The following is a 19,827-nucleotide window of genomic DNA, read 5'->3' as shown; positions in this document are numbered from 1 at the left end:
GTAGAAATGGATGAAATTCTTAATATAAAGGATTAATTTACTATTTTATCTAATGTATAAAGACTAATTTATCTATTTTTTAAAATAAAAAAATATAATATAATTTAACTCTTAATAAGGGGTTACCTTATTAATTTCAACTAACTGAAATTTCATTGCGGAGGGTGACTGTCAGGTGCGAATCATAAAATAAAAGTTTTTTTATTTTAATCCTTTAAAATTTTTAAATTTTAAATTAAGAAAAATAAAATTAATATTTAACTCCCTAAAAATAATAATATTTTAATTTAATATTTTAAAATTTATATTTTTATTATTATAAAAATTATAATTTAATTTCGGGTCGTAAAATAATTTTCTGACGTGGTGAGACATGGTCTGTTGGAGTTTAATATGGTATTGACATTTCTTAAATTGGGCTGATACAAAGAACAACAGTTAACATCACCTAAATACTAAATATTCCAACTTAGAAAAGTAAGGTCAGCAAATAATTGATTTGAAGGGGGATAGGTTTCCTGTTTTTACCACGAGAAAAGTAGGTAAAAGCGCAAGTAAAGGGGGAAGAAATGAAGAATAAATTCAAAGGAAGAGTCCCCACTGACATCATGTGCGTGTTGACTGTTCCTTTGTGGAAATCTTGGTTAGGTACACCGAACGAAATAGTGTTGTCCAATCCAAGAAAAACCAAAAGCTGTGATATCCAAGTATTTTCATTACTACTACTGGTGAAATAATATATCTGTTGGCATTTAAAGCAAGGAAGAGGGTGATTCTTTGATGTTTGTACTTCAACTTTTGAGTCACTCGTATTTATCAAGAATGTAAAAATACTGACCAAAAACATACATTACACGGTAATGAATGGAACCCCCTTTTGTTTGAGTCCCATCTATCGCCTGAATTAGCGGGGAGATGCACATGCCATTCCTACTGTACAAAAACTTCATTGTCATATACATAGATACATGTACATGAGTTGCTTACGTTATTTGTGGAGTCAAGAGTGAGAGATATCTATCATTGGTTTAGTAAACAAACAGGTTAAACACTACCCAAAGTAAATTTGGAAGAAATACTAAACGAATATTTGGTTGGCGGAGTGAAAAGCAACTGCCAGTTCCATCTTACGTACTAAACGACATTCATTTGAGTTTCAGAATGTTATATGTAGTAGTTAACCGGTTACCTATAATACCGACAGCACCAACCTCACTCTGAGTCCCCGCAGTTAGTGGTATATGGTGTCTTTAGTTTTTACTGTTATGCTACATGTAACTGTTACCAAACCAGTTTTGAACATGGATTTCTATTTCATCAATATTAACAGTACATGCATTTGCACAATGGGAATGCATTATTATATAATTAAGAAAAAGTCCAACAGGGTCGGTTCTCATACAAACAAACAAGACTCTTTAATTTAAAATTAATACCAATTAGCCCAAGCCACGAGGCGCGTGTTGGTGCTAACATACGTATGTAAGCCCGCTACGCACCCTGGCTGCCGGCCTTCCTGCATTAGTAAGTATTACCCAACAGCATAATGAATTATTTAACATCCAATTCCATATTTAATATTTAATTGTTTTAGTTTTTGTTTAGTCCCATATTCCACGCCTCTACACTTTAGCTGTCGGTTTGTCCATTTCCTTACTACTTTTTCAAACTTCTTCCCTTTCTCTCTCTGTCTTCCTAAGAATTTAAGATAAGGGGTAGGAAATGAGTGAAAATTAAGTAAGATGATGATAATGGAATGGGATCAACAGCAAGAGAACCAAAGCCAAAACCAGAGAGAAGATAGTGTGAATCTCAATGTGAACAATGGAGTAATGTATGTGAAGGTGATGACAGATGAGCAGTTGGAGACTCTCCGGAAGCAAATTGCTGTTTATGCCTCTATCTGTGAGCAACTTGTTGAGATGCACAAGAATCTCACTGCCCAGCAAGATCTTACAGGTAGGTCAACCTTCTATCCCCCACCCGCCCTTGTATATTATGCTCCTCCACTTTCTGTTCATGCTCATCTAATGGGATTCCTTTTTTGTTTCACCTTTTGCTTGCGTGTTATTTCTGATATTTAAATATGTATCGCCCGTGATCCATCATCGTCTACCTTGGATCTACCCTCTCAGTCTGAGTCAAGTGTTGGTGGACTTGAAACTAGTGAATTCCCGCTGTTTTAGCTTCTGGTAACATCATTTTTCTGTCTATGGTTGAACCAAAGGATGAGGGAAATCTTTGTATACAAATTAACACTGTTGTGCTGTGCTTCGTGTTGGGTTCATTTGGGTGGTCGATTTGGATCATTCACTTGTGTTCTTCTTAGCTTAACCTATCTTTTTCTTTATTGCAGAATAAGTTAAAATAAGAACCAACTGATCATTGATGCTCATCTGTTTTTCTTCCCATTATCAACAACGGTATATTTTTCTTGTTTGTAAGAAATCCACCTAACTTTAGACAAAACCAGAAAGAATGATTTGTCAAGCAATATAGGTGGGAGCCATTAATGTTCAGATTCTGAAATTAAACTGATAATGTAGTGGGGTAGATTAGGGTTGAAATATAAGTGTGGACTGACTAGCAGTTTGTCATAGTCAATATTGGCTACTGAAAAATGCTAATATGAATGGATGGCAGGTGGGAGACTGGGAAATCTGTATTGTGACCCATTAATGACATCGGGCGGGCACAAAATAAGTGCGAGACAACGGTGGACACCAACCGCTGTGCAACTTCAAATACTGGAACGTATATTTGATGAAGGAACTGGAACTCCAAGCAAGCAAAAGATCAAAGAGATAACCTCAGAACTAAGTCAGCATGGCCCCATTTCTGAAACCAATGTGTATAACTGGTTTCAAAACAGACGAGCTAGGTCTAAAAGGAAACAAGTAATGGTTGCATCCTCCAGTAATAACAACAATAATCATAATCATGCAGGTGAATCAGAGGTAGAGACAGAAGTTGAGTCGCCAAGGACAAAACCAGAGAATCTTCTGCTTGTATCAGAGGGTCAGGGTCAACATCATGATGTGTGCTTTCAGAACCCAGAGATAACTTCTCAACTGCATTTCTTGGGTGTAGGAGATGACCATATGTGTCAGCTAAAAGAATGGGGGGAAGCTGCATTTATGACCAAGCATGGCAGGGTGAGTGAGTGAATGAGGCAATGGAACTACATAGCATGCATGCTTTGACATAGTAAAGCTAATACATAAACTTTGAATCTTACACTGCCCTTTAGGCTTTTGGCTGTCTTTTGTTTTTGATTAATTTTTGTTAATATGAAGAATTGAAAGAAGTGTGCTTGGGCAGGTTGTTGATGAAATTAAGAGAGTGCTTGATTTGGAATGTTTGATGGTAAACTGTGAACATATTAATATAATATTAAGTATATGTGGGTTGGGGTATCCCTCCAAATCCAATCATTGCAATCAATAATCACATGAAAACTATATTATGTTATGTGATTAAAATCGCAGGTAGGATGAAGTAGGTGGTGGTTTTAACCCAATGCTGGCATAGCCATATCACCCACAACATTCCAGCCTTTTAAGTTACTACTATTTCCACTAATAAGTATTCAGAGCCCACCACTAATGATTACGTTTAATTCCTACCATAATCCCCAATTGTTGTCTTTTTGGGTAATTTAAGGTTTTGCTACTTAAACTCTTTAGGCTCCATTAAATCCATTGGCATTTGTTTCGTAAATAGAAGGATGATTTTAGCATACTTTAATTCATTGTCCTCCTGCATTGAAAAAATATTCATAATAATTGAGCTAAAACTCAATCCTTTTAAATAGAAAAGAATATAAAATATTATTAAAATAATAATTAACTAATCAAATAATATAAAATATCACCAAATTAACTAAATTACAATCTAAAGGCCCATATTTTATACTAGGCTAAGCAAATCCAATGGCCACAATTCATCCACACATCCAAAGCATTTTAGTAATTTTACCAAAATTATCTTTCTTACTAAATAATCATTTTACCCTCGATCAAATATCATATTTCCATTTACGTCATTTTTACTTTTGGTTATTTTCACTTTTAATCATTCAACATTTCGAATTTACATTTTAAACCTTAAACTTTGACTTCACCACTTTTTTACTTCTTCACAATTTAGTCAATACCTCGGATATATCTCACAATATAATACTATACTTGTTTCAACCTTTTATACTATCATTAGTCTAATAAAATGGCAGTAGGGGTTAACACCATTAATGTGGATGACATTATTGCTAACTTTCAAACCGAATCCAGAAAACCGCAGGGCACAGGAGGCCGGAACCAGTATTGGCAAGTTGAAATAGGCTTGAAACAGGCCAGTTTCACTGCAAATTTAAACCTCAGGCTAGATCCAGCCAGTGACTAGCCAAGCTCGGCAAGAAAAAAATTGGCATTATTTCAGTTTTTTCTCCCTCGTTTCGCAATTCACTTTTTCAGTTTGGTAACTTTCGTGGCCTGGGCTGGGCTGGACTACAATAGCATTAGTATTAGTATTAGCTAAATAATCCTAAATAATTAAATTTCATTAGTATAGTAATTAGTAACACGACGCAAGATCTTCGTTTTTCCTTTTCATTATTCCCTACACTGGAGTCTGGACCCTCTCATCTTCAAAACTAACACAAATCTATACACTACATAATATTATGCCATATAAATTAAAAAAACCCTAATTTCCTTCTTCTCAAATCTCTTAAATCATCACTCTTTTCCTGCAATCCAAACAAACAAAAACTCTCTCTTTATCTGTGACACCAACCAACCAAGCAGCAACCCCCCCTGCATAAATGATCAGGTATTGAATCAAAATTCATCCTTTTTTTAAATTCACTATGTTTTCATTTACATCTCATAATTTCATTCGATCAGAGCTTGTTGATTCGCATTTTCACTTCACATTGCTTTTGCTTTTCTGTAATTTTCCATTTTTCTTCTATCAATCAACCTATTTTACGTTTTAATTTTGTTTCTTTCTTTCATGTTACCTATTCCTATATAATCTTTAACTTGGCTATTCATCTTCATTGCATGATGATCTTTTTGTTGACTTTCTGTTTTTATTATTCTTTTGGTTTTACGGGAAGCTCTTGTATAACCGAATATGCCGGTAGGGTTTTCAAATTTACGTTGTTTATGTCATTTACAACACGTGAAACGTCTTTCAATTCCGATTTATCTACTAGAACCGCTTGATTTTATGCTGCTTTCCAAATCTGCACATCTTCTTTTTCCAAATTTGATGGGTTTTTGTTGTTACTATTACTGTGATGAGAATTCAGATTTTGTTTTGTGTTCTGTTTACAATTTAACATCGGGAATCTATGATTATTGATGTTTTAACGTGGATGTGATTCGAGCGGCTAGACTATCTATGTAGACAATTACTTGTGCTTTGGTGTTTCTGATCTTTATTATTATTTTTTTAACCACCGCTCTAAGGTTTTGGCTCCTCCAGCCCGCACCACCACCTCTCCACCCATCTCCGCTGCCAGCTGATAGTTGATGTATCATCGGACCTAGTTCCAGTCTGAAGAATTGTTTTAATTGGTAACCTTTTAAGTTTCGAGTTAGAATAAAATAAAATATCAAAATAAAATAAAAAAGAAAGAAAGAAAGAAAGAAAGAATAAAAGAAGAAGAAGAAGAAGAAAGAAAGAAGAAAGAAAACGAATGGGGAGGATCTCAATAGCTTACATACATGAGGGTAAATGGCCTCCTGGGTCAGTTGATATTCACATCATCGAAAAGAGTCTTCGAAAGGCTGTCTTTGCAGCTATTCTCCTTATACCCATTGCCTGCATTTTCCTATCTCTCAAGGTATGGTCCTTATGCTCGTCTCTTTCTTCTTTCTGTAATTCCTTTAGTGATATGTTCATCTGTTTAGGAATCAATTGACTACCTTTTGTACTATGACTGAGTTGGGGAAGTAAGTAGGACTAATCATGATTTTTGGGAACCTAAATAATTTTCTAGTTCTAGTGTTAAAATGGGATTTTTTTTTTTTTTTGCTTGAATAGAAATCCTCTGGAGATTAAAAACTTGTTTGGTTTTATCATCTCATACAATGCGTAAATGATATAACAGGAAATTTCAGCCACTCTTATTTTGTGGAGACTTCAGCTAAGTGGACTCCTTGTCATATTATTATTTTTTTTTTGGAACCCTGTTCACAAAGGTGAGAGCCTCTTCAGCCGGTTGCCTTTGTTATTTGATGTGCTATTTTTTTCAATTTCGAACAAGTACAATGTGATTGCTAGATATATTGTTTTAATCCTTTTTCTCAAGTTTTCTATTTTTAAGCTTTCAGAGTCTGTCATCATAATGCCAGCCTTTGGAGTTCAGCTTGAAACACACTATACGAGGTAACTTACTAAAACCTCTAATTCTTGGCAATGAGGGTTAAATATCTATGTAGGTACATGTTTTATGGTAGACCATGAATTCGCAAAAACATAGCTTATGTTTTTGTTTTTCTTCTATACTATTAGTTCTGCAAGTTGATGGTCAGATAATTTTCCTGATTTGATTTTCAGAATTCCTCCTTTACTTTTAAAATAAGACTGTCTAAGAAGGGGAAACATCTGTTGTCACTCTGTATCAAAATTTGCATTGTCTTGGATTTGCAAGTGGTTCTCAGGCCTTTCTAGCTTTCCTGCTATAGACATGCTCATCATTAGAGAAGCAGGTTAATCAATATTCATAAATAAATCCTTTAGATGTTTTAGTCACGAGCTTTTACAAATAAGTAGTTGTACTAGCACTATAACCAATGTTATTATTTCATTTGGTTTTGTTTGTTTACTTTTGTTGTAGTGGAAGAATCATCCGCAGATTCATTCCCGCCGGTGAGATTTTGAAACCTGTTTTATTAGAATGTGTTACCCCCGTAACTTGTTACTGGAGCCTCTCTTTACTTGTGCGTGGGAAGGAAGAGCTGGTGTTGGTGTTCAAGGTAAGACAACTGAATTTCACTCTCTGTTATTTGCTTTAGAACATATGGGGGGGATATATACCGCTGTATATCTTAAACAGGATGGTCAATCCCTTATTTGAAGATATCAAGTAGCAATAGGAGAGTTCAGTAAGGAGTATATATGCATGCATGTGCTGTCATTATAAGTTAATATAGTAAGTAGCATTGGGTTTAATTGAGGCGTGAAACTTGGTTGTGTGTGAAGGAGCTACACCCTCCAATGAAGATGTTGCTTCCCGTATGGAAGGCCTTGTGTGCTAGCATTGACAACAAAGAAGGTCCAGACACATGTGGGGAAGGTGAAGATGGTTGATGTCATGGCCGTGAAAGTAGAAAAAGGAATATATGAAAACATATCAATTAGCAAAGAATACATACGTGGATTGCTTACTGCAAGTGTAGAGAAGAGATAGGGGGAAAATGCATTATCGTCGAGTAAAAACAAATTAGTCCATTTTTGTAGAAGAGGATGAGCATTGGAGATTATCAGCAAGTTTTGTCTGTTGCTAAAGGAAACAAACAGTGGATGAGCTTTCCAACTCAATTAACCAAGATACAATATGCATATTTGTTAGTCTGTTCACTTTTTTAGTATGTTTTTCTTTTTCTTTTCTTTTCTTCTGTTGGTTTCATTTGATATCGAAATGGTATACAGTTAAACAGGGTTGGGATTTGGCTCAGTTGTATGTGAGAAAAAAAAGTGAATCAAATGTTGCATCATTTTCACCCTAATGCATGGGTTACGAGTTGAATGAAAATGCTCAGATGTGAGGATCTAAATTGCGACTTTTGAGAACAAGGAAAGAGTATTGAGAATTCAACTAGAAACAAATAAACATTCCGCCATTAAGGTCGAAGGAATGCATGATACTTTATTTTCAGTATGGCATGCGATCATATGCTGCTAACAGGCTGTTAAATGTCAAAGGTGTGCTAGCGTAATTGATTATCACAGTGGTTAAACAAGAGGCCTAACCCTTAAGCTTATACCAAGGAAATGATTCTACTTGCCCTTTGGGGAGACGGGGAAGAGAGCACACAACCAAGAATTAATGCACGGAGAAGAAATATAAATGTAGTACAATGTTTGCAATATACTTCTATGTTCAATTTTCCGTAAATTCAGTTGACTACCATCACCTTATGAGTTGAGAATACATCATAGAAGGAAGAAAAATAACACATCTCGTAGCACCCAATTATTATTATAGGGTGAGAAAGAATCTCAATTACCCATCTTGGATAATGCTTTAGTTGCCTGAAAGCCCAACTTCTCGCGGGCTTCGAGATCAGGTAAAATCAATCCAACAATGGGTCCAGTCACCTTTAGACAAGTACACTATGACGTGGGTTCAGCTTAACACGTTAGTTTGGTATTTCATCAGCAGCTGCTCTTAACCGCAAGCTGGCCCTTTCAAGGCTCACTCCTTGTCGGCATAGCCCATGCCATAACTCCCTGCCTTCATCATCCCTCACTTGCATCTTAGCTATCTGCCCATGCAATGCCTCCAAATTCACAAGCGGGGCAGTGGTTGGTCGCCCATGAGCACACTGCATGTTATCATTTTCACATTTATTAAGGCAGCATAAGGATCTCCCTCTCTCACACACACATGTGCAAATGAATGCATACATGCACAAAATGTCAGCAGTCGAATCTGCAAAAAGAATTCTTGGTGTGGTATATGTTCAACTCACTTGGAAGCACAGCGAGGTCTGCTTTAGCTCTTCAACAATTAAGGAACATTCTGAAGGAAGCAAGGAGTCTCCGAACATAATTGCACCTTAATGTTGAAAGCATGACAGGAAGTTACACAAAGTTGGAGAACTTGTAATGAAGGACAAGATATTATCTACATATTAACGAAGGTTATGGAAGTAGCAGAGTTGGAACTAGAAATAGACATAAGAGAGAAAAGACGCAAAAGATATCTTAACAGCTACAGTGAAGTCTCACTTGACCTATGCATATATAGTATTTGCTCAGATAATTATTGCACTAACCGCTCTAATTAAGTATTAGATAAAGCATAAAACTTCCACATATTTGAATTTGATTCGCACAAGTGCCATAACTACGTGAGATTAGACATACCTCGGCATGCTTTGGAATTAAGAATGCGACTAACAGATGGGGGCATTGTTGATGATCCGTCTGTATCAGCAAGCTACGTATTATAAATACAAACTGAGTCAGAAATTAAACCTTTACCAACAAGTAAAAGGGAAAGGAGAAGTAGGAAGTAAATGTTCTAATAAGCAACAAACCATGTATTACCTGGTGAAGAAATTCCAATAGATCAACATCAGATAAATTGACACCTAAAATGCAAGGTACCTGCATGTTATCCATAAAATTTTTTTGACATTGAAGTTTAACAGAAAAGAAATGGCAAACTTGAATTTGCATGATAAGCAAACAAGGACACAGAGAGTATTTCAGGGATAAGCGTCCAAAATTTCCTTCAAAATATGATAAAACTGGTAATTTTGACCCAACCTCATTGAACTTACGAAAAAGCAGTAAGTAAGCTCAAGCAAAAGATGTAAGGGTCGTGGTTTAGCTTCCATCAATATAAACAGAATTGAAATGGAGCTTAACTGCAAGAAGTATGACAACAGCTGGCTTACGATGAATAAGGTTCAAATTCCTGGATAGTAATTAAAATTAAGCAGCAAAATCAGGATATATAATAAGATTAATAGCAATGAAAATCAGAAGACAATGAATGGAACATTAAGGAATGAAACACAAAATGGTGAAACTCCTGTTAACATCTTTACAGGTAAGAGATATGCACCTTTGAACAATGTTTTTGCCTCCAAATCCACATCCAGGATTATTTATCACACAGCAAACTATATGAACATAATATTTTCAAACCAAGGAAAAAACAAATTACTTCTTGAAGGATCTTGAATCTTGCGGGTGAAAGTCACAGATCCAACCCCAATGTCTTATTTGTTCAGAATAATTGTCCAGTAAATGATATCCCATCTCTGGCAGGATCTGTTATTTAACAAGTAATAAGTTAAACCTAGATTCACAAAGAAAGAAAAAACATCATTGCCAAAGCTCCAGGATAAAGCTTCATACATTAAACTAGACATACCAGCTCTTTCTCTGTATCCAAATAGGCAACCGACTTCCCTTCACCAGATAAGACCTAGTTTTTTGACATGTCACATTAGTAGCGAAAATCACTACTTCGACAAATTTGAACTAGAGAATAGTTTTACCTTGCGACGAAGTTCTTCTAGTTGAATTCTTTCATCTGCAGCATGCTGCAGAAGATAACAATAACTAGAGTTAATCATACTGCCAAAATTTCTATAGCATTTATGTGAGCATGTATGCTAATGTTATCATTTGTATGTCCAAATCAGCATACAAGGCATCTGCATTTGTTGTATAGGCATCAAATCCATGGATTAGCATATGTATGAATTATGGTATCCTTGACATATTTGAACGATCATTGCAACTAACGTTTTCTCCTTATTTCTCATCAACTATTCATCTAACAGTTGTCATGTGTAATCTCTGTCCTCTTAAGATCAGAATTTCTGATGACCTTCACCATGACTAATTAACCTCTCTTTTTAGTTAGTCAGCTGTTATTAAAGGAATCACTATATCTCTTGAAGACCAACATCTGACAAGCAATATATCCAAGACCCCGTTATGTGCAATTAATAGTACATACATGAACTTAAGGTACCATTTTCAGCTGAAAAGTTACACTGCAATAATTAAGGCAGAAAATGCATGACAAGAAAAGGGTAATGCTATAGAAATTTAAGCGAGTAATGGACCTGGTCAATAATAGCAAGTGTTCCATCAGCTACAATTGGGATGAATTTCTTATCCACCTGTTGCAGAACCTTGGCCTCTGTGAGACACTTTTTACTAATTGATTTAGGAACCAATGATCCAGCAACAAGATTAAGGAATCCAGAAGCGATATCAAGTAAAGTATCTTCATTGTCAGCATCATATAATTTGTTATTCCTCTGCATTAATAATACAGTAAATACTATTGACCGCTAGTGAATGCATCTGGAACTGAAAACTCAGAAGCAGCAAATATGGTTTATTAAAATTGCAAAATACCCAACTGTTTTTCTCCATTTGGTTCCAGAAATTAGGGGATCCTGATTTCCATACGAGGGAAATACTGAAAGATGAGAGAACAAACAAGAGCTGTTAATCTGTTGATATGTAGTTAAAAGTTTTTCCTTCTTTGGCAACTAAGCAAATTTAAGGAAAAAAAGGGATTTTGCATTCCATGTCTATTACTCTACTGTAATGTTGTTAAACTCTCATCCTCTTCAAGTTCACCAATACCAAATCAATATCAATTGTTTTGTAAGAACTTATGCTTAAATACAAGTATTTCTTCTGGTGAAAGAACAGAAATACCTTGCACTGGAACAAGTTCAGGATCCTCTCGGCAATAAGGTTGTTCAATCTTATCACATTTTTGAACTATGGGGCTCTGCACCTTGTCTGGTTTGTTACTCATATTTGATCTGTATTTAGCCAAAGTGATCAACCAAGAAAGAGAGAAAATTCAAGTTTCAGCAGCAAAATCGAAGTCAATTCTGTAAGGAGATATCAAAATTGCTCATACCTATTCTTCCCAAAATTAGGTTCAAAGCATCCATTGTGCAAACCAGAAGAAAGTTGAGGAGGCTTCTTATAACCAGTCTCTGCAAAATTCACTTACATTAATATTGTACATCATTAACCAATCCTTTAAACTGAGATGTACATCACATAATCACCTAAAAAGGTGTATGGACCATGGACTTCATTAGAAGTAGATTCCTCCGATGTCTGCAAACAATGATGTAAGGAGATAAACCTCCTCTTCCGGATGTAAAATGGAGGAGCTGACTGGCTTCTTCTTGATCTTTCCTTAGGCCTAAAGTTTTTTCCAAAATCTTGATAACGAAAGCAATCTCTTTGCCTTTTATATTCATTAATACTTGAGTCTGAGCAAGGCCAATCTCCGTTTTCAATTACTACGTTGAATTGTTCTGGAGAAAATTTATGTTTTAGATTGTATTGTTGAAGGTGCTCAGAGAATTCTCTACTGGATTCAGCATAGCCAATTCCTTGTTCAGTGTTTGGGAAATCATAGATGCATTTTTCTTGGCTGGAGCCCCTTGAGATTAGATCAACACCAAATTGGTTGTCCTCGTCTTCACCATCAGAGAAATGCCCAAAGTTAGTCCTTTTCTCAGATTTGAAGCTCCCTTCTATTGCATTCTTATAACTGAATTGTGCAAAGGGGTTTGAGGTTCCTGAACACAATCCCAAACTTAAGGACTGATGACCAGAGGCAAGGTTTTCAGCTAGCATGACTGAACCAGATACTAGGCCATTCTCTTCAACAGAAACATCTCCACATGACAGAAACAACTTCACAGAAGCTCTTCTTAAAACATCACAATCTGTAGGAATGTTATTTGTTCTTACAAGCTTGGGTCCATCCTGCCATGCAGTCTTTGAAAGGTGATCAAATGTCTGGTCACTGAAATCAACTTCCATCATATTAAAGCCATCATTTGAGCAGACCCACTTCCTTTTTGTCTTAAGGCTATCAATTGGTGAGTCAACTCCTACGTCACTTTCAACCAACTCCCTGTCAAGTGGCCGGTTTCTTTGGAAGGAGCAACTTTGCATAAAAGGTTTGCTGATATTTTTCCTAAACTGCAAGTCATTGCAAAGTTCATGACTATCAAAAGGAAAAACACTCCTAACTGTTTCATTGGTCACACAACTCTCAAACTTGAGGGATTCATTACCTAACTTTGAACTTATATTATTGTCGTTCACATGATAGTTTGGTCTTCCTGAAGCAATAAATCTATTTTCCAAGAAGTGATCTTCTTCTAAAATATTGTTATCAGATGACCAAAGATGCCAATCACTCCTTTGGTTTACTATGGAGCCACCTTTGGAAAGGAAATCACCCAAACTTTGCAAAGAATAGTCAGTCCAATGAACAAACTTCATATCATTCTGCTGATCTTTAAATTGTGCAGTATTTCCATTGCACTCCTCAAATGGCGTATCTTCATGGTCCATAAGAAACAAATTATCTATGGTTAGCTTGTCCAATGAAGAAGATGGTTGATACTTTTTAGTCCTCTTCCTCGTTGCAAATTCCAAGTCCACGGATGATCCATCAAAAAAATCTGCAGAACAAGCGTTGAAAAAATAAATGAAGCATGCAAGAGAGATAGCATTGCAAAAGGCAATAACTTTCTGTGAAAGCATGATTGGATATTCATTCACATCATGTCCAAAGAAAATGTTTGGCCAATAACATATTGAAGGGCACCTTCTGCAACATTCAAAATATTTGCATCTTCCTTCAGGGTTTCAGCTTGTCCTAATCCATCAGCTGCATGAGTTAAAAGATTAGATAAGAAACCAATTATAACTTGATAGCTTCAGGAGTCATAACAAAAACAACCATAATAAGCACTTTGTTCTGTATGGCTGAGAGCATACCATAACTAATATTTTTCCTCCAGAGGTGTTGAACTGCTGTCTCAATTAAGGTACATACAGGTCTCCAATCCTGGCAAGAAAGAAACACAGAGAGAGAGAGAGAGATTTGAGGTTGAATTAACAACTTTCTGAAGTTCCTAATAACCCTAAGTGCCCAAAATTTCTTGTTTTTAGAAAAAGGCAAAAATAAACTCACCACTGAGGATTAAACAAATGAAAAGTTGAATTACGACATTAGGCAGATGACTTTTAAAGGTACCCACACAAATTAATAATGTTTTAATCCTGCAATTAATGAATAAAGTGTATACACAAAGGGAAAAAAGGCAAAGTATGTCCAACTTATGTGCAAAGTCCATCTGATCATCATACACACTGTCATTTATTATTGAAGGAATAATGTCATATTCCGTTCAATGTGGCATATGTACTTTAAAATTGTGTAATATGGCATCTATACTACCATTAGTCTATTAAAATGGCACTAGGGGCTAACAACGTTAAGGTGGATGACATTATTGCCAACTTTCAGACCAAATCCAGCAAACCACAGGGCACAGGAGGCCGGAACCAGTATTGGCAGGTTGAAATAGGCTTGAAACAGACCGTTTCACTGCAAATTTGACCCTCAGGCTAGATCCAGCCAGTGACTAGCCAGGCTTGACAAGAAAGTTGATAGATTGAAGGAGAAAAGGGGGACGGGAGAGAAAGTAGAAAAAATTGGCATTATTTCTCATGCATCAACATGTGATTGGATGGAGGTCACATCAGCTGTTTTAGTTAACATTGTTAACCACAGGGTGCTAGATTTTCACACAGAATGATAGTACATATACTACATTACACATTTTAGAGGTACTGTACCACGTTGAAAGGTTCCACAATGTACAAGGAGCTAGTGACAAAACACAATGACATACAAAGGCCAAAGGTGACACTTCACTATCATGGAAAGCAGCATTGAGTATTCTGGCCATACTTCTACACAATAGAAGCAAGCAATTCCGAGTTTGTTATAAGAAAATGAAAAAAGTTCAAAGTAGTTTTCAAATGTTTTAATAAACATTATTTTGAACCGGATGCTAAGGTTCCTCCTCAAAAAGAAAATGTTTTAACCAATACAAATGCAAACTAAATCATGGTTCTCAATTAGACTGCATATTACCTTGAATTCGACATATGTCTTTGATGGTTCAAAGGTTAAATCATAGAAAGATGGTGGGCAGCTAATCTTAATTATGTATGATGGAACCACTTGAGATCTACTCCTTTTTCCATTCTTGGTCCAGTTATTAGCCTTCTTCTCTGGATGTAAAGACTCGAAACTCGTAGCCATGTTGTTCAGCAACTTATGAATGGGACCCTTGCAGACAAGTCTTAAATTGATATCTGACATTGTCAAGGTCCAAAACGAAATTGATAATAAACAATGTCTTCATATTGACTAGCCATATAATGGTCGCAGATATTCAGTGGATACAGACATATTGAAAGGCCTGCCAGAAAAGAAAAGAACATCATAAGAAGGAATCTAGAATATAAAAATTATGAAGACACTTATGCAGTTAATCAAAATAATTATTCTACCTTAGAAGTAAAATCATCACAAGGACCAGATATGTAGCCTGAAAGCTTGAGGGAACCATCACTAGCATTCAGCTTCTGCAGACAAGCACAGTCCTCAATTCCAAGACCACTCATCAGAAGAGGCAAAGGGGAAGAGGAAGGATGCACAGAGAGAAGCTCATCCTCACTTAATTCAACAAAAAATAAAGTTAAAAAAAAAAGAAAAAAGAAAAAGGAAAAGGAACATGAATGACAGAGCTCCAACAATGAAATTTGACAAGAACATACCTCTCAATATCAATAAGATTGAAGTAAACCATTGGGTGAACAAGAGCAATTCTGAATACACACTTTTTAACAGAGTGCAACACCTTCTTCGGGCTTCAAATTCAGCATTACAAATCACAGGTGCGTCAATTCAGTGTAATGGTAGAGATTTCAAACGGTGCAACCAAGAGCCAGTTTCATAAACTATGCTTAACCATAAGGGAAACAAGAAATTGGAGATTAAAAAGACAAACCTGGATAGCATTTGTTTCTTCCGAACAGGTTGGTTGTAAAATAAATCACGCACAACAACTGTATGGAATCAAGACATTAGTCGATGAAGAAAAGAAAAAATTGAAAGAAAAACAGGCCTTCTTTTCCTATTATTTTAAGTGATTTCTCACCGATTTGTGTCTTCTCCTAATACTTAAGGTTACCTAGCTGTAACTTTTCTTATATATAACTTCAAAGCTAGAATAACATCTGCTCTCTTCAGGCTAAACACCAAAAGCTTTGAGAAAGTCAGGCAAACAGATTGGTCTAACACGATTTCAACATTAAATGGACAAGAACAGATCTTCAAGTCAAGCAATAATACCAGTGAACTAACAACAAATGCAGTGGCCAGATAACGCCTTACCTGTTGTGCCCGTATCTTTCCTGTCATCATCAATTCCAAGATACAAACACTTGGACCCCTGGAAAGAAAGAACCAAGAGAATTTTAATTGCAGCCAATATCAAAATGATTAGCAAAGAAAAAAGAAGTTTATAACAAAATAGCCACTGTAGATACCTTTATCACCTTGCGATATCCATTTGGTCTTCCATAAGCTTTTGTTACTATTTCTACCAAAGCTACATCAGATACAGAAGCTAAAGCTTCTCCCCGAAAGCCAAAGCTACTGCTGGCAGCATCCAAATCACTCAGATGGTTAAGTTTGGACGTTACTGGCAATGGATAAAGAGAAATGAAGCGAGCACTGTGAGTTAGTGAGAAAACAAATTGAAGGCATTACAGAAAATAAGGAAATAAAAGGCAGCATCGACAAGTATATTACGAAGCTAACCATATCTTTCTCCCAGTAGCACCAATCCATCCCGAGAAATACCAGATCCTGAAAGCATATAAGCAACAAATAAAATAAAATAAAATAAAACATGAAACCTGGATGGACGTGACAATCGACTAAAGCTGTTAGCAACGAAAGGCATGATAGCTATTACCATCATCCACCACTTTGACATAGCTGCTCCCAACACTTAGAAAGACTGACACCTGAAACAATAAAGAAACCACGAATCTTAACACAGAGTTCCCATCGTAGAAATTATTTACGAGTTAGTTGTTGAAATTTACGACCTTTGACGCAGCAGCATCGAGGCTGTTGAAAATGAGCTCCTCCACAACCCTAGTGAGGTCAAACAAGATAGAGGCAGAACGCACTGAACTACGAACAGCATCTGGCAAGGGCTTAATACTCCCCATTACAAGCCTAACCTAGCTCATGTAGAAAATTAAACAAACATACGCATCAAAACCAATCCGCTTTAAATACACCAAAAAGAAAAAAGAGTGCTCCGGGGGAAAACGAGTAATTAGCAACAAATTAGGATTGGGAAAGCCTTTTCTTAAGAAAATACGAGAAGCAATTTTTATTGCGGAGAAAACAAATAAGGTTTAGGGTTTATCGCATTGGTTTCGCGCATTTCAGTTTTTTTCCCTCGTTTTGCAATTCACTTTTTCAATTTGGTACTTTCGTGGGCTGGGCTGGGCTGGGTTACAATAGCATTAGTATTATTATTAGCTAAATAATCCTAAATAATTAAATTTCATTAGTATAGTAGTTAGTAACACGACACAAGATCTTCGTTTTTCCTTTTCCTTATTCCCTACACTGGACCCTCGCTCGCTCCCTCTCATCTTCAAAACTAACACAAATGTGTACCCTATATAATAATATGACATAAATATATTAAAAAACCCTAATTTCCTTCTTCTCAAATCTCTTAAATCATCTCTCTTTTCCTGCAATCCAAACAAACAAAAACTCTCTCTTTATCTGTGACACCAACCAAGCAGCAAACCCCCCCTGCATAAATGATCAGGTATTGAATCAAAATACATCTTTTTTTTCTTTTAATTCACTCTGTTTTCATTTACATCTCATAATTTCATTCGATCAGAGTTTGTTGATTCGCATTTTCGCTTCACGTTGCGTTTGCTTTCCTGTAATTTTCCATTTTTCTTCTATCAATCAACCTATTTTACGTTTTAATTTTGTTTCTTTCATTCATGTTACCTATTCCAATATAATCTTTAACTTGGCTATTCATTTCCATTGCATGATGATCTTTTTGTTGACTTTCTGTCTTTATTATTCTTTTGGTTTTACGGGAAGCTCTTGTATAACTGAATATGCCGGTAGGGTTTTCAAAATTACGTTGTTTATGTCATTTACAACACGTGAAACGTCTTTCAATTCCGATTTATCTATTAGAACCGCTTGAATTTATGCTGCTTTCCAAATCTGCACATCTTCTTTTTCCAAAATTGATGAGTTTTTGCTGTTACTATTACTGTGATGAGAATTCAGATTTTGTTTTGTGTTTTGTTTACAATTTAACATCGGGAATCTATGATTATTGATGTTTTAACGTGGATGCGATTCGAGCGGCTAGACTATCTATGTAGACAAATTACCTGTGCTTTGGTGTTTCAGATTTTAATAAATCGGAGAAGGGATATTAATGGAGGCTAACATTTGTGACATCAATCACTTGGATGCGGATGTCCTCCTGCCTCCCCGGAAGCGCCTGCTTGCAGGATTTAAGAAACAGGCATCCAATGCCAATGGTGCTTCAGATCAGCCTGCAGTGGCTTCTTCCTCTTCATCTCCTCCTTCACCTTCACCTTCACCTTCACCTTCACCCTCACCCTCACACTCGCCTTCTACTTCTTCAAGTGATGTTAATGACCATCTTAAAAATTTATTGATGAGTTCCCATTTATATAACCCAAATCTTTCTCCTGAGGAGATTTTGGAGGCCTCAAGAGCAGCAGCTACCTCTGCTGCTAAAGCTGCTGAGGCTGCCAGAGCTGCTGCAGAGGAGAAGGCTGCAATTGCAGCTAAAGCTGTTGCTGCAGCTAAGAATGCATTGGACATGGTAGCAAAATTTTCTGAAGACACGATTAATAAGGAAAGACACCTAAAAAAGAATAAGCTCAAGAAACATGTCCCTGTTCAACTCTTGTACAAGAAACACGAACCAATTGAGAGTCCTAGGACAGATGAAGAGTTAGCACGGAAGTTGCACCGAGCAATCAACAGTTCCCCAAGAATCTCAAAGAATTCACCAACTTCTGCATGGAGAGGTCATAAACATAAAAGGCCTAAGATCATGCCAACTCTTGAGAAAACAAAAGCTTCCAATGGGGGTATTGTATTGGGAGGAAGCCCGTCTTCTACATGCAATGGAGGTACTATAGCAGGTGAAATTGATTCTGGGGACTCAATGGAAGAATCAGTTAAAGCAGAGGCAAAGGGTGCTAAATATGAAAAATCTGGGAAATCAGAGTTGGATAATGGTGAAGCAGAATCAAGCCATTTGAAGGAAAAAGCCTGTGACGATGTAACCCCTAGTAAAAAAAGGGGAAGAATGAAGTTAAAGAGGCTGCCCTTAAGCATTTGTTCCTTTAGGGATCGAGTGAATCCCAAGGAAGATATGATTACTAAGAGCTCTCCATTGACTGAAAAGAACATGGATAATTCTACTGCTGCTGTTAAGACCTTTTATTCTTTGGAGCCCTCTGATGATGGTGTTATTTCAATTGAAGGTATGCGGAAATGCCAGGATTTCAAGGCCCCTGCATGTATCAAACAAAACAAAGTCATGCAATCATAATATTCAAATCCTGTTCTTGTAACAGGTTGCTTCAAGGGTTGAGGTTAATAGCTGAGGTAGGATTCATAATTTTCTTTTATAGGAAATTAGGAACGACTTTACTCCATTTATCTCTTTGCTCCTTACTGGTTTTGTAAGGAAGTTGAATTGACAGAATGTATATTTGAATGTTCAATTGCTTGCCTCTACACTTTACTAATAGTGCTTGCTACATAGAATGATAGCAATATTTGGATTTGAGATAAAGAGGAATGCAATAAATTTAGATGTTTTTGCTTTGTTGCATATTCATCCCGCATTCTTGGATGATGCTAGATGTACAGAAACTTTACTCCCCTTGGTATTGTTATTTCTGCAGTTGATTCATGATTTTCTTCTCCCTCAATTTGGGGTGGTTCTTTATTTTTAATGAGTTGGCCGTATAAAATGCATTTGTGTTGTTTATGAGATGCATGATTGATGAATACAGAAACAGGTTCATAATCTAACGAGTTTAATGAAGGATTCCAGTGAAGTTGAGGTTGCTGAAACATATTTACACCTTGACCTAGCAATC

At 36.3% G+C, this 19,827-nt stretch overlaps 4 protein-coding genes across 17 annotated transcripts; 3 read left to right on the top strand and 1 right to left on the bottom strand.

Moving 5' to 3' along the window:
• The first annotated feature begins 1,460 nt into the window (after nucleotides 1-1,460).
• Nucleotides 1,461-3,357, top strand: LOC107937843 (WUSCHEL-related homeobox 13). Its single transcript, XM_016870830.2, has 2 exons — nucleotides 1,461-1,959; nucleotides 2,644-3,357. Exons 1-2 carry the CDS (start codon nucleotides 1,743-1,745, stop codon nucleotides 3,165-3,167), a joined length of 741 nt encoding a protein of 246 aa, XP_016726319.1. The 5' UTR covers nucleotides 1,461-1,742; the 3' UTR covers nucleotides 3,168-3,357.
• A 1,010-nt stretch (nucleotides 3,358-4,367) lies between these two features.
• On the top strand, nucleotides 4,368-7,739 carry LOC107937815 (uncharacterized). 4 transcript variants are annotated; one of them, XM_016870790.2, is made up of 6 exons: nucleotides 4,368-4,830; nucleotides 5,475-5,851; nucleotides 6,119-6,209; nucleotides 6,342-6,396; nucleotides 6,848-6,986; nucleotides 7,213-7,739. In XM_016870790.2, exons 2-6 carry the CDS (start codon nucleotides 5,705-5,707, stop codon nucleotides 7,318-7,320), a joined length of 540 nt encoding a protein of 179 aa, XP_016726279.1. In that variant the 5' UTR covers nucleotides 4,368-4,830; nucleotides 5,475-5,704; the 3' UTR covers nucleotides 7,321-7,739. The 4 variants fall into 4 exon arrangements, with proteins under 4 accessions (XP_016726279.1, XP_040945428.1, XP_040945429.1 ...); XM_016870791.2 differs by having other exon boundaries at nucleotides 4,445-4,830; nucleotides 5,491-5,851; XM_041089494.1 differs by having other exon boundaries at nucleotides 6,119-6,396.
• Nucleotides 7,740-8,077: 338 nt separating this feature from the next.
• Nucleotides 8,078-17,067, bottom strand: LOC107937809 (DNA mismatch repair protein MLH3). 11 transcript variants are annotated; one of them, XM_016870784.2, is made up of 25 exons: nucleotides 16,729-17,067; nucleotides 16,593-16,644; nucleotides 16,436-16,483; nucleotides 16,162-16,316; nucleotides 16,007-16,064; nucleotides 15,621-15,678; nucleotides 15,388-15,480; nucleotides 15,121-15,286; nucleotides 15,014-15,029; nucleotides 14,699-14,922; nucleotides 13,534-13,603; nucleotides 13,361-13,423; nucleotides 11,796-13,214; nucleotides 11,642-11,720; nucleotides 11,431-11,540; nucleotides 11,127-11,185; nucleotides 10,824-11,021; nucleotides 10,248-10,292; nucleotides 10,121-10,174; nucleotides 9,911-10,017; nucleotides 9,610-9,658; nucleotides 9,286-9,345; nucleotides 9,103-9,175; nucleotides 8,706-8,791; nucleotides 8,078-8,558 (listed from the first exon to the last, which is right to left on the bottom strand). In XM_016870784.2, exons 1-25 carry the CDS (start codon nucleotides 16,852-16,854, stop codon nucleotides 8,373-8,375), a joined length of 3,654 nt encoding a protein of 1,217 aa, XP_016726273.1. In that variant the 5' UTR covers nucleotides 16,855-17,067; the 3' UTR covers nucleotides 8,078-8,372. The 11 variants fall into 11 exon arrangements, 4 of the variants coding, with proteins under 4 accessions (XP_016726273.1, XP_016726274.1, XP_016726275.1 ...); XM_016870785.2 differs by lacking the exon at nucleotides 9,286-9,345; XR_001694765.2 differs by lacking the exon at nucleotides 8,078-8,558 and having other exon boundaries at nucleotides 8,717-8,791; nucleotides 9,522-9,658.
• A 134-nt stretch (nucleotides 17,068-17,201) lies between these two features.
• On the top strand, nucleotides 17,202-19,556 carry LOC107937813 (uncharacterized). The gene is made up of 2 exons (XM_016870789.2): nucleotides 17,202-17,474; nucleotides 18,089-19,556. The coding sequence occupies exon 2, from the start codon at nucleotides 18,117-18,119 to the stop codon at nucleotides 19,269-19,271; it is 1,155 nt and encodes a 384-aa protein (XP_016726278.1). The 5' UTR covers nucleotides 17,202-17,474; nucleotides 18,089-18,116; the 3' UTR covers nucleotides 19,272-19,556.
• Nucleotides 19,557-19,827: the final 271 nt, after the last annotated feature.

The sequence above is a fragment of the Gossypium hirsutum genome, chromosome D03 (assembly GCF_007990345.1).
Source record: "Gossypium hirsutum isolate 1008001.06 chromosome D03, Gossypium_hirsutum_v2.1, whole genome shotgun sequence".
NCBI lineage: Eukaryota > Viridiplantae > Streptophyta > Magnoliopsida > Malvales > Malvaceae > Gossypium > Gossypium hirsutum.
The sequence above is the reverse complement of the archived record's forward strand: the minus strand, read 5'-3'. Positions and strand labels throughout refer to the sequence as shown.

Bases quoted from the DNA above. Each gene is read 5' to 3' on its own strand.
- LOC107937843 (XM_016870830.2), top strand. From the start codon at position 1,743: ATGATGATAATGGAATGGGATCAACAGCAAGAGAACCAAAGCCAAAAC. The intron at 1,960-2,643 runs GTAGGTCAACCT...AATGGATGGCAG, and splicing joins TGCCCAGCAAGATCTTACAG to GTGGGAGACTGGGAAATCTG.
- LOC107937815 (XM_041089494.1), top strand. From the start codon at position 5,705: ATGGGGAGGATCTCAATAGCTTACATACATGAGGGTAAATGGCCTCCT. The intron at 6,397-6,847 runs GTAACTTACTAA...CTTTTGTTGTAG, and splicing joins CTTGAAACACACTATACGAG to TGGAAGAATCATCCGCAGAT. The intron at 6,987-7,212 runs GTAAGACAACTG...TTGTGTGTGAAG, and splicing joins AGCTGGTGTTGGTGTTCAAG to GAGCTACACCCTCCAATGAA.
- LOC107937809 (XM_016870784.2), bottom strand. From the start codon at position 16,854: ATGGGGAGTATTAAGCCCTTGCCAGATGCTGTTCGTAGTTCAGTGCGT. The intron at 16,484-16,592 runs GTAATAGCTATC...ATATGCTTTCAG, and splicing joins TGTCAAAGTGGTGGATGATG to GATCTGGTATTTCTCGGGAT. The intron at 13,215-13,360 runs GTGCCCTTCAAT...CTTGTTCTGCAG, and splicing joins TATTTTGAATGTTGCAGAAG to ATTTTTTTGATGGATCATCC.
- LOC107937813 (XM_016870789.2), top strand. From the start codon at position 18,117: ATGGAGGCTAACATTTGTGACATCAATCACTTGGATGCGGATGTCCTC.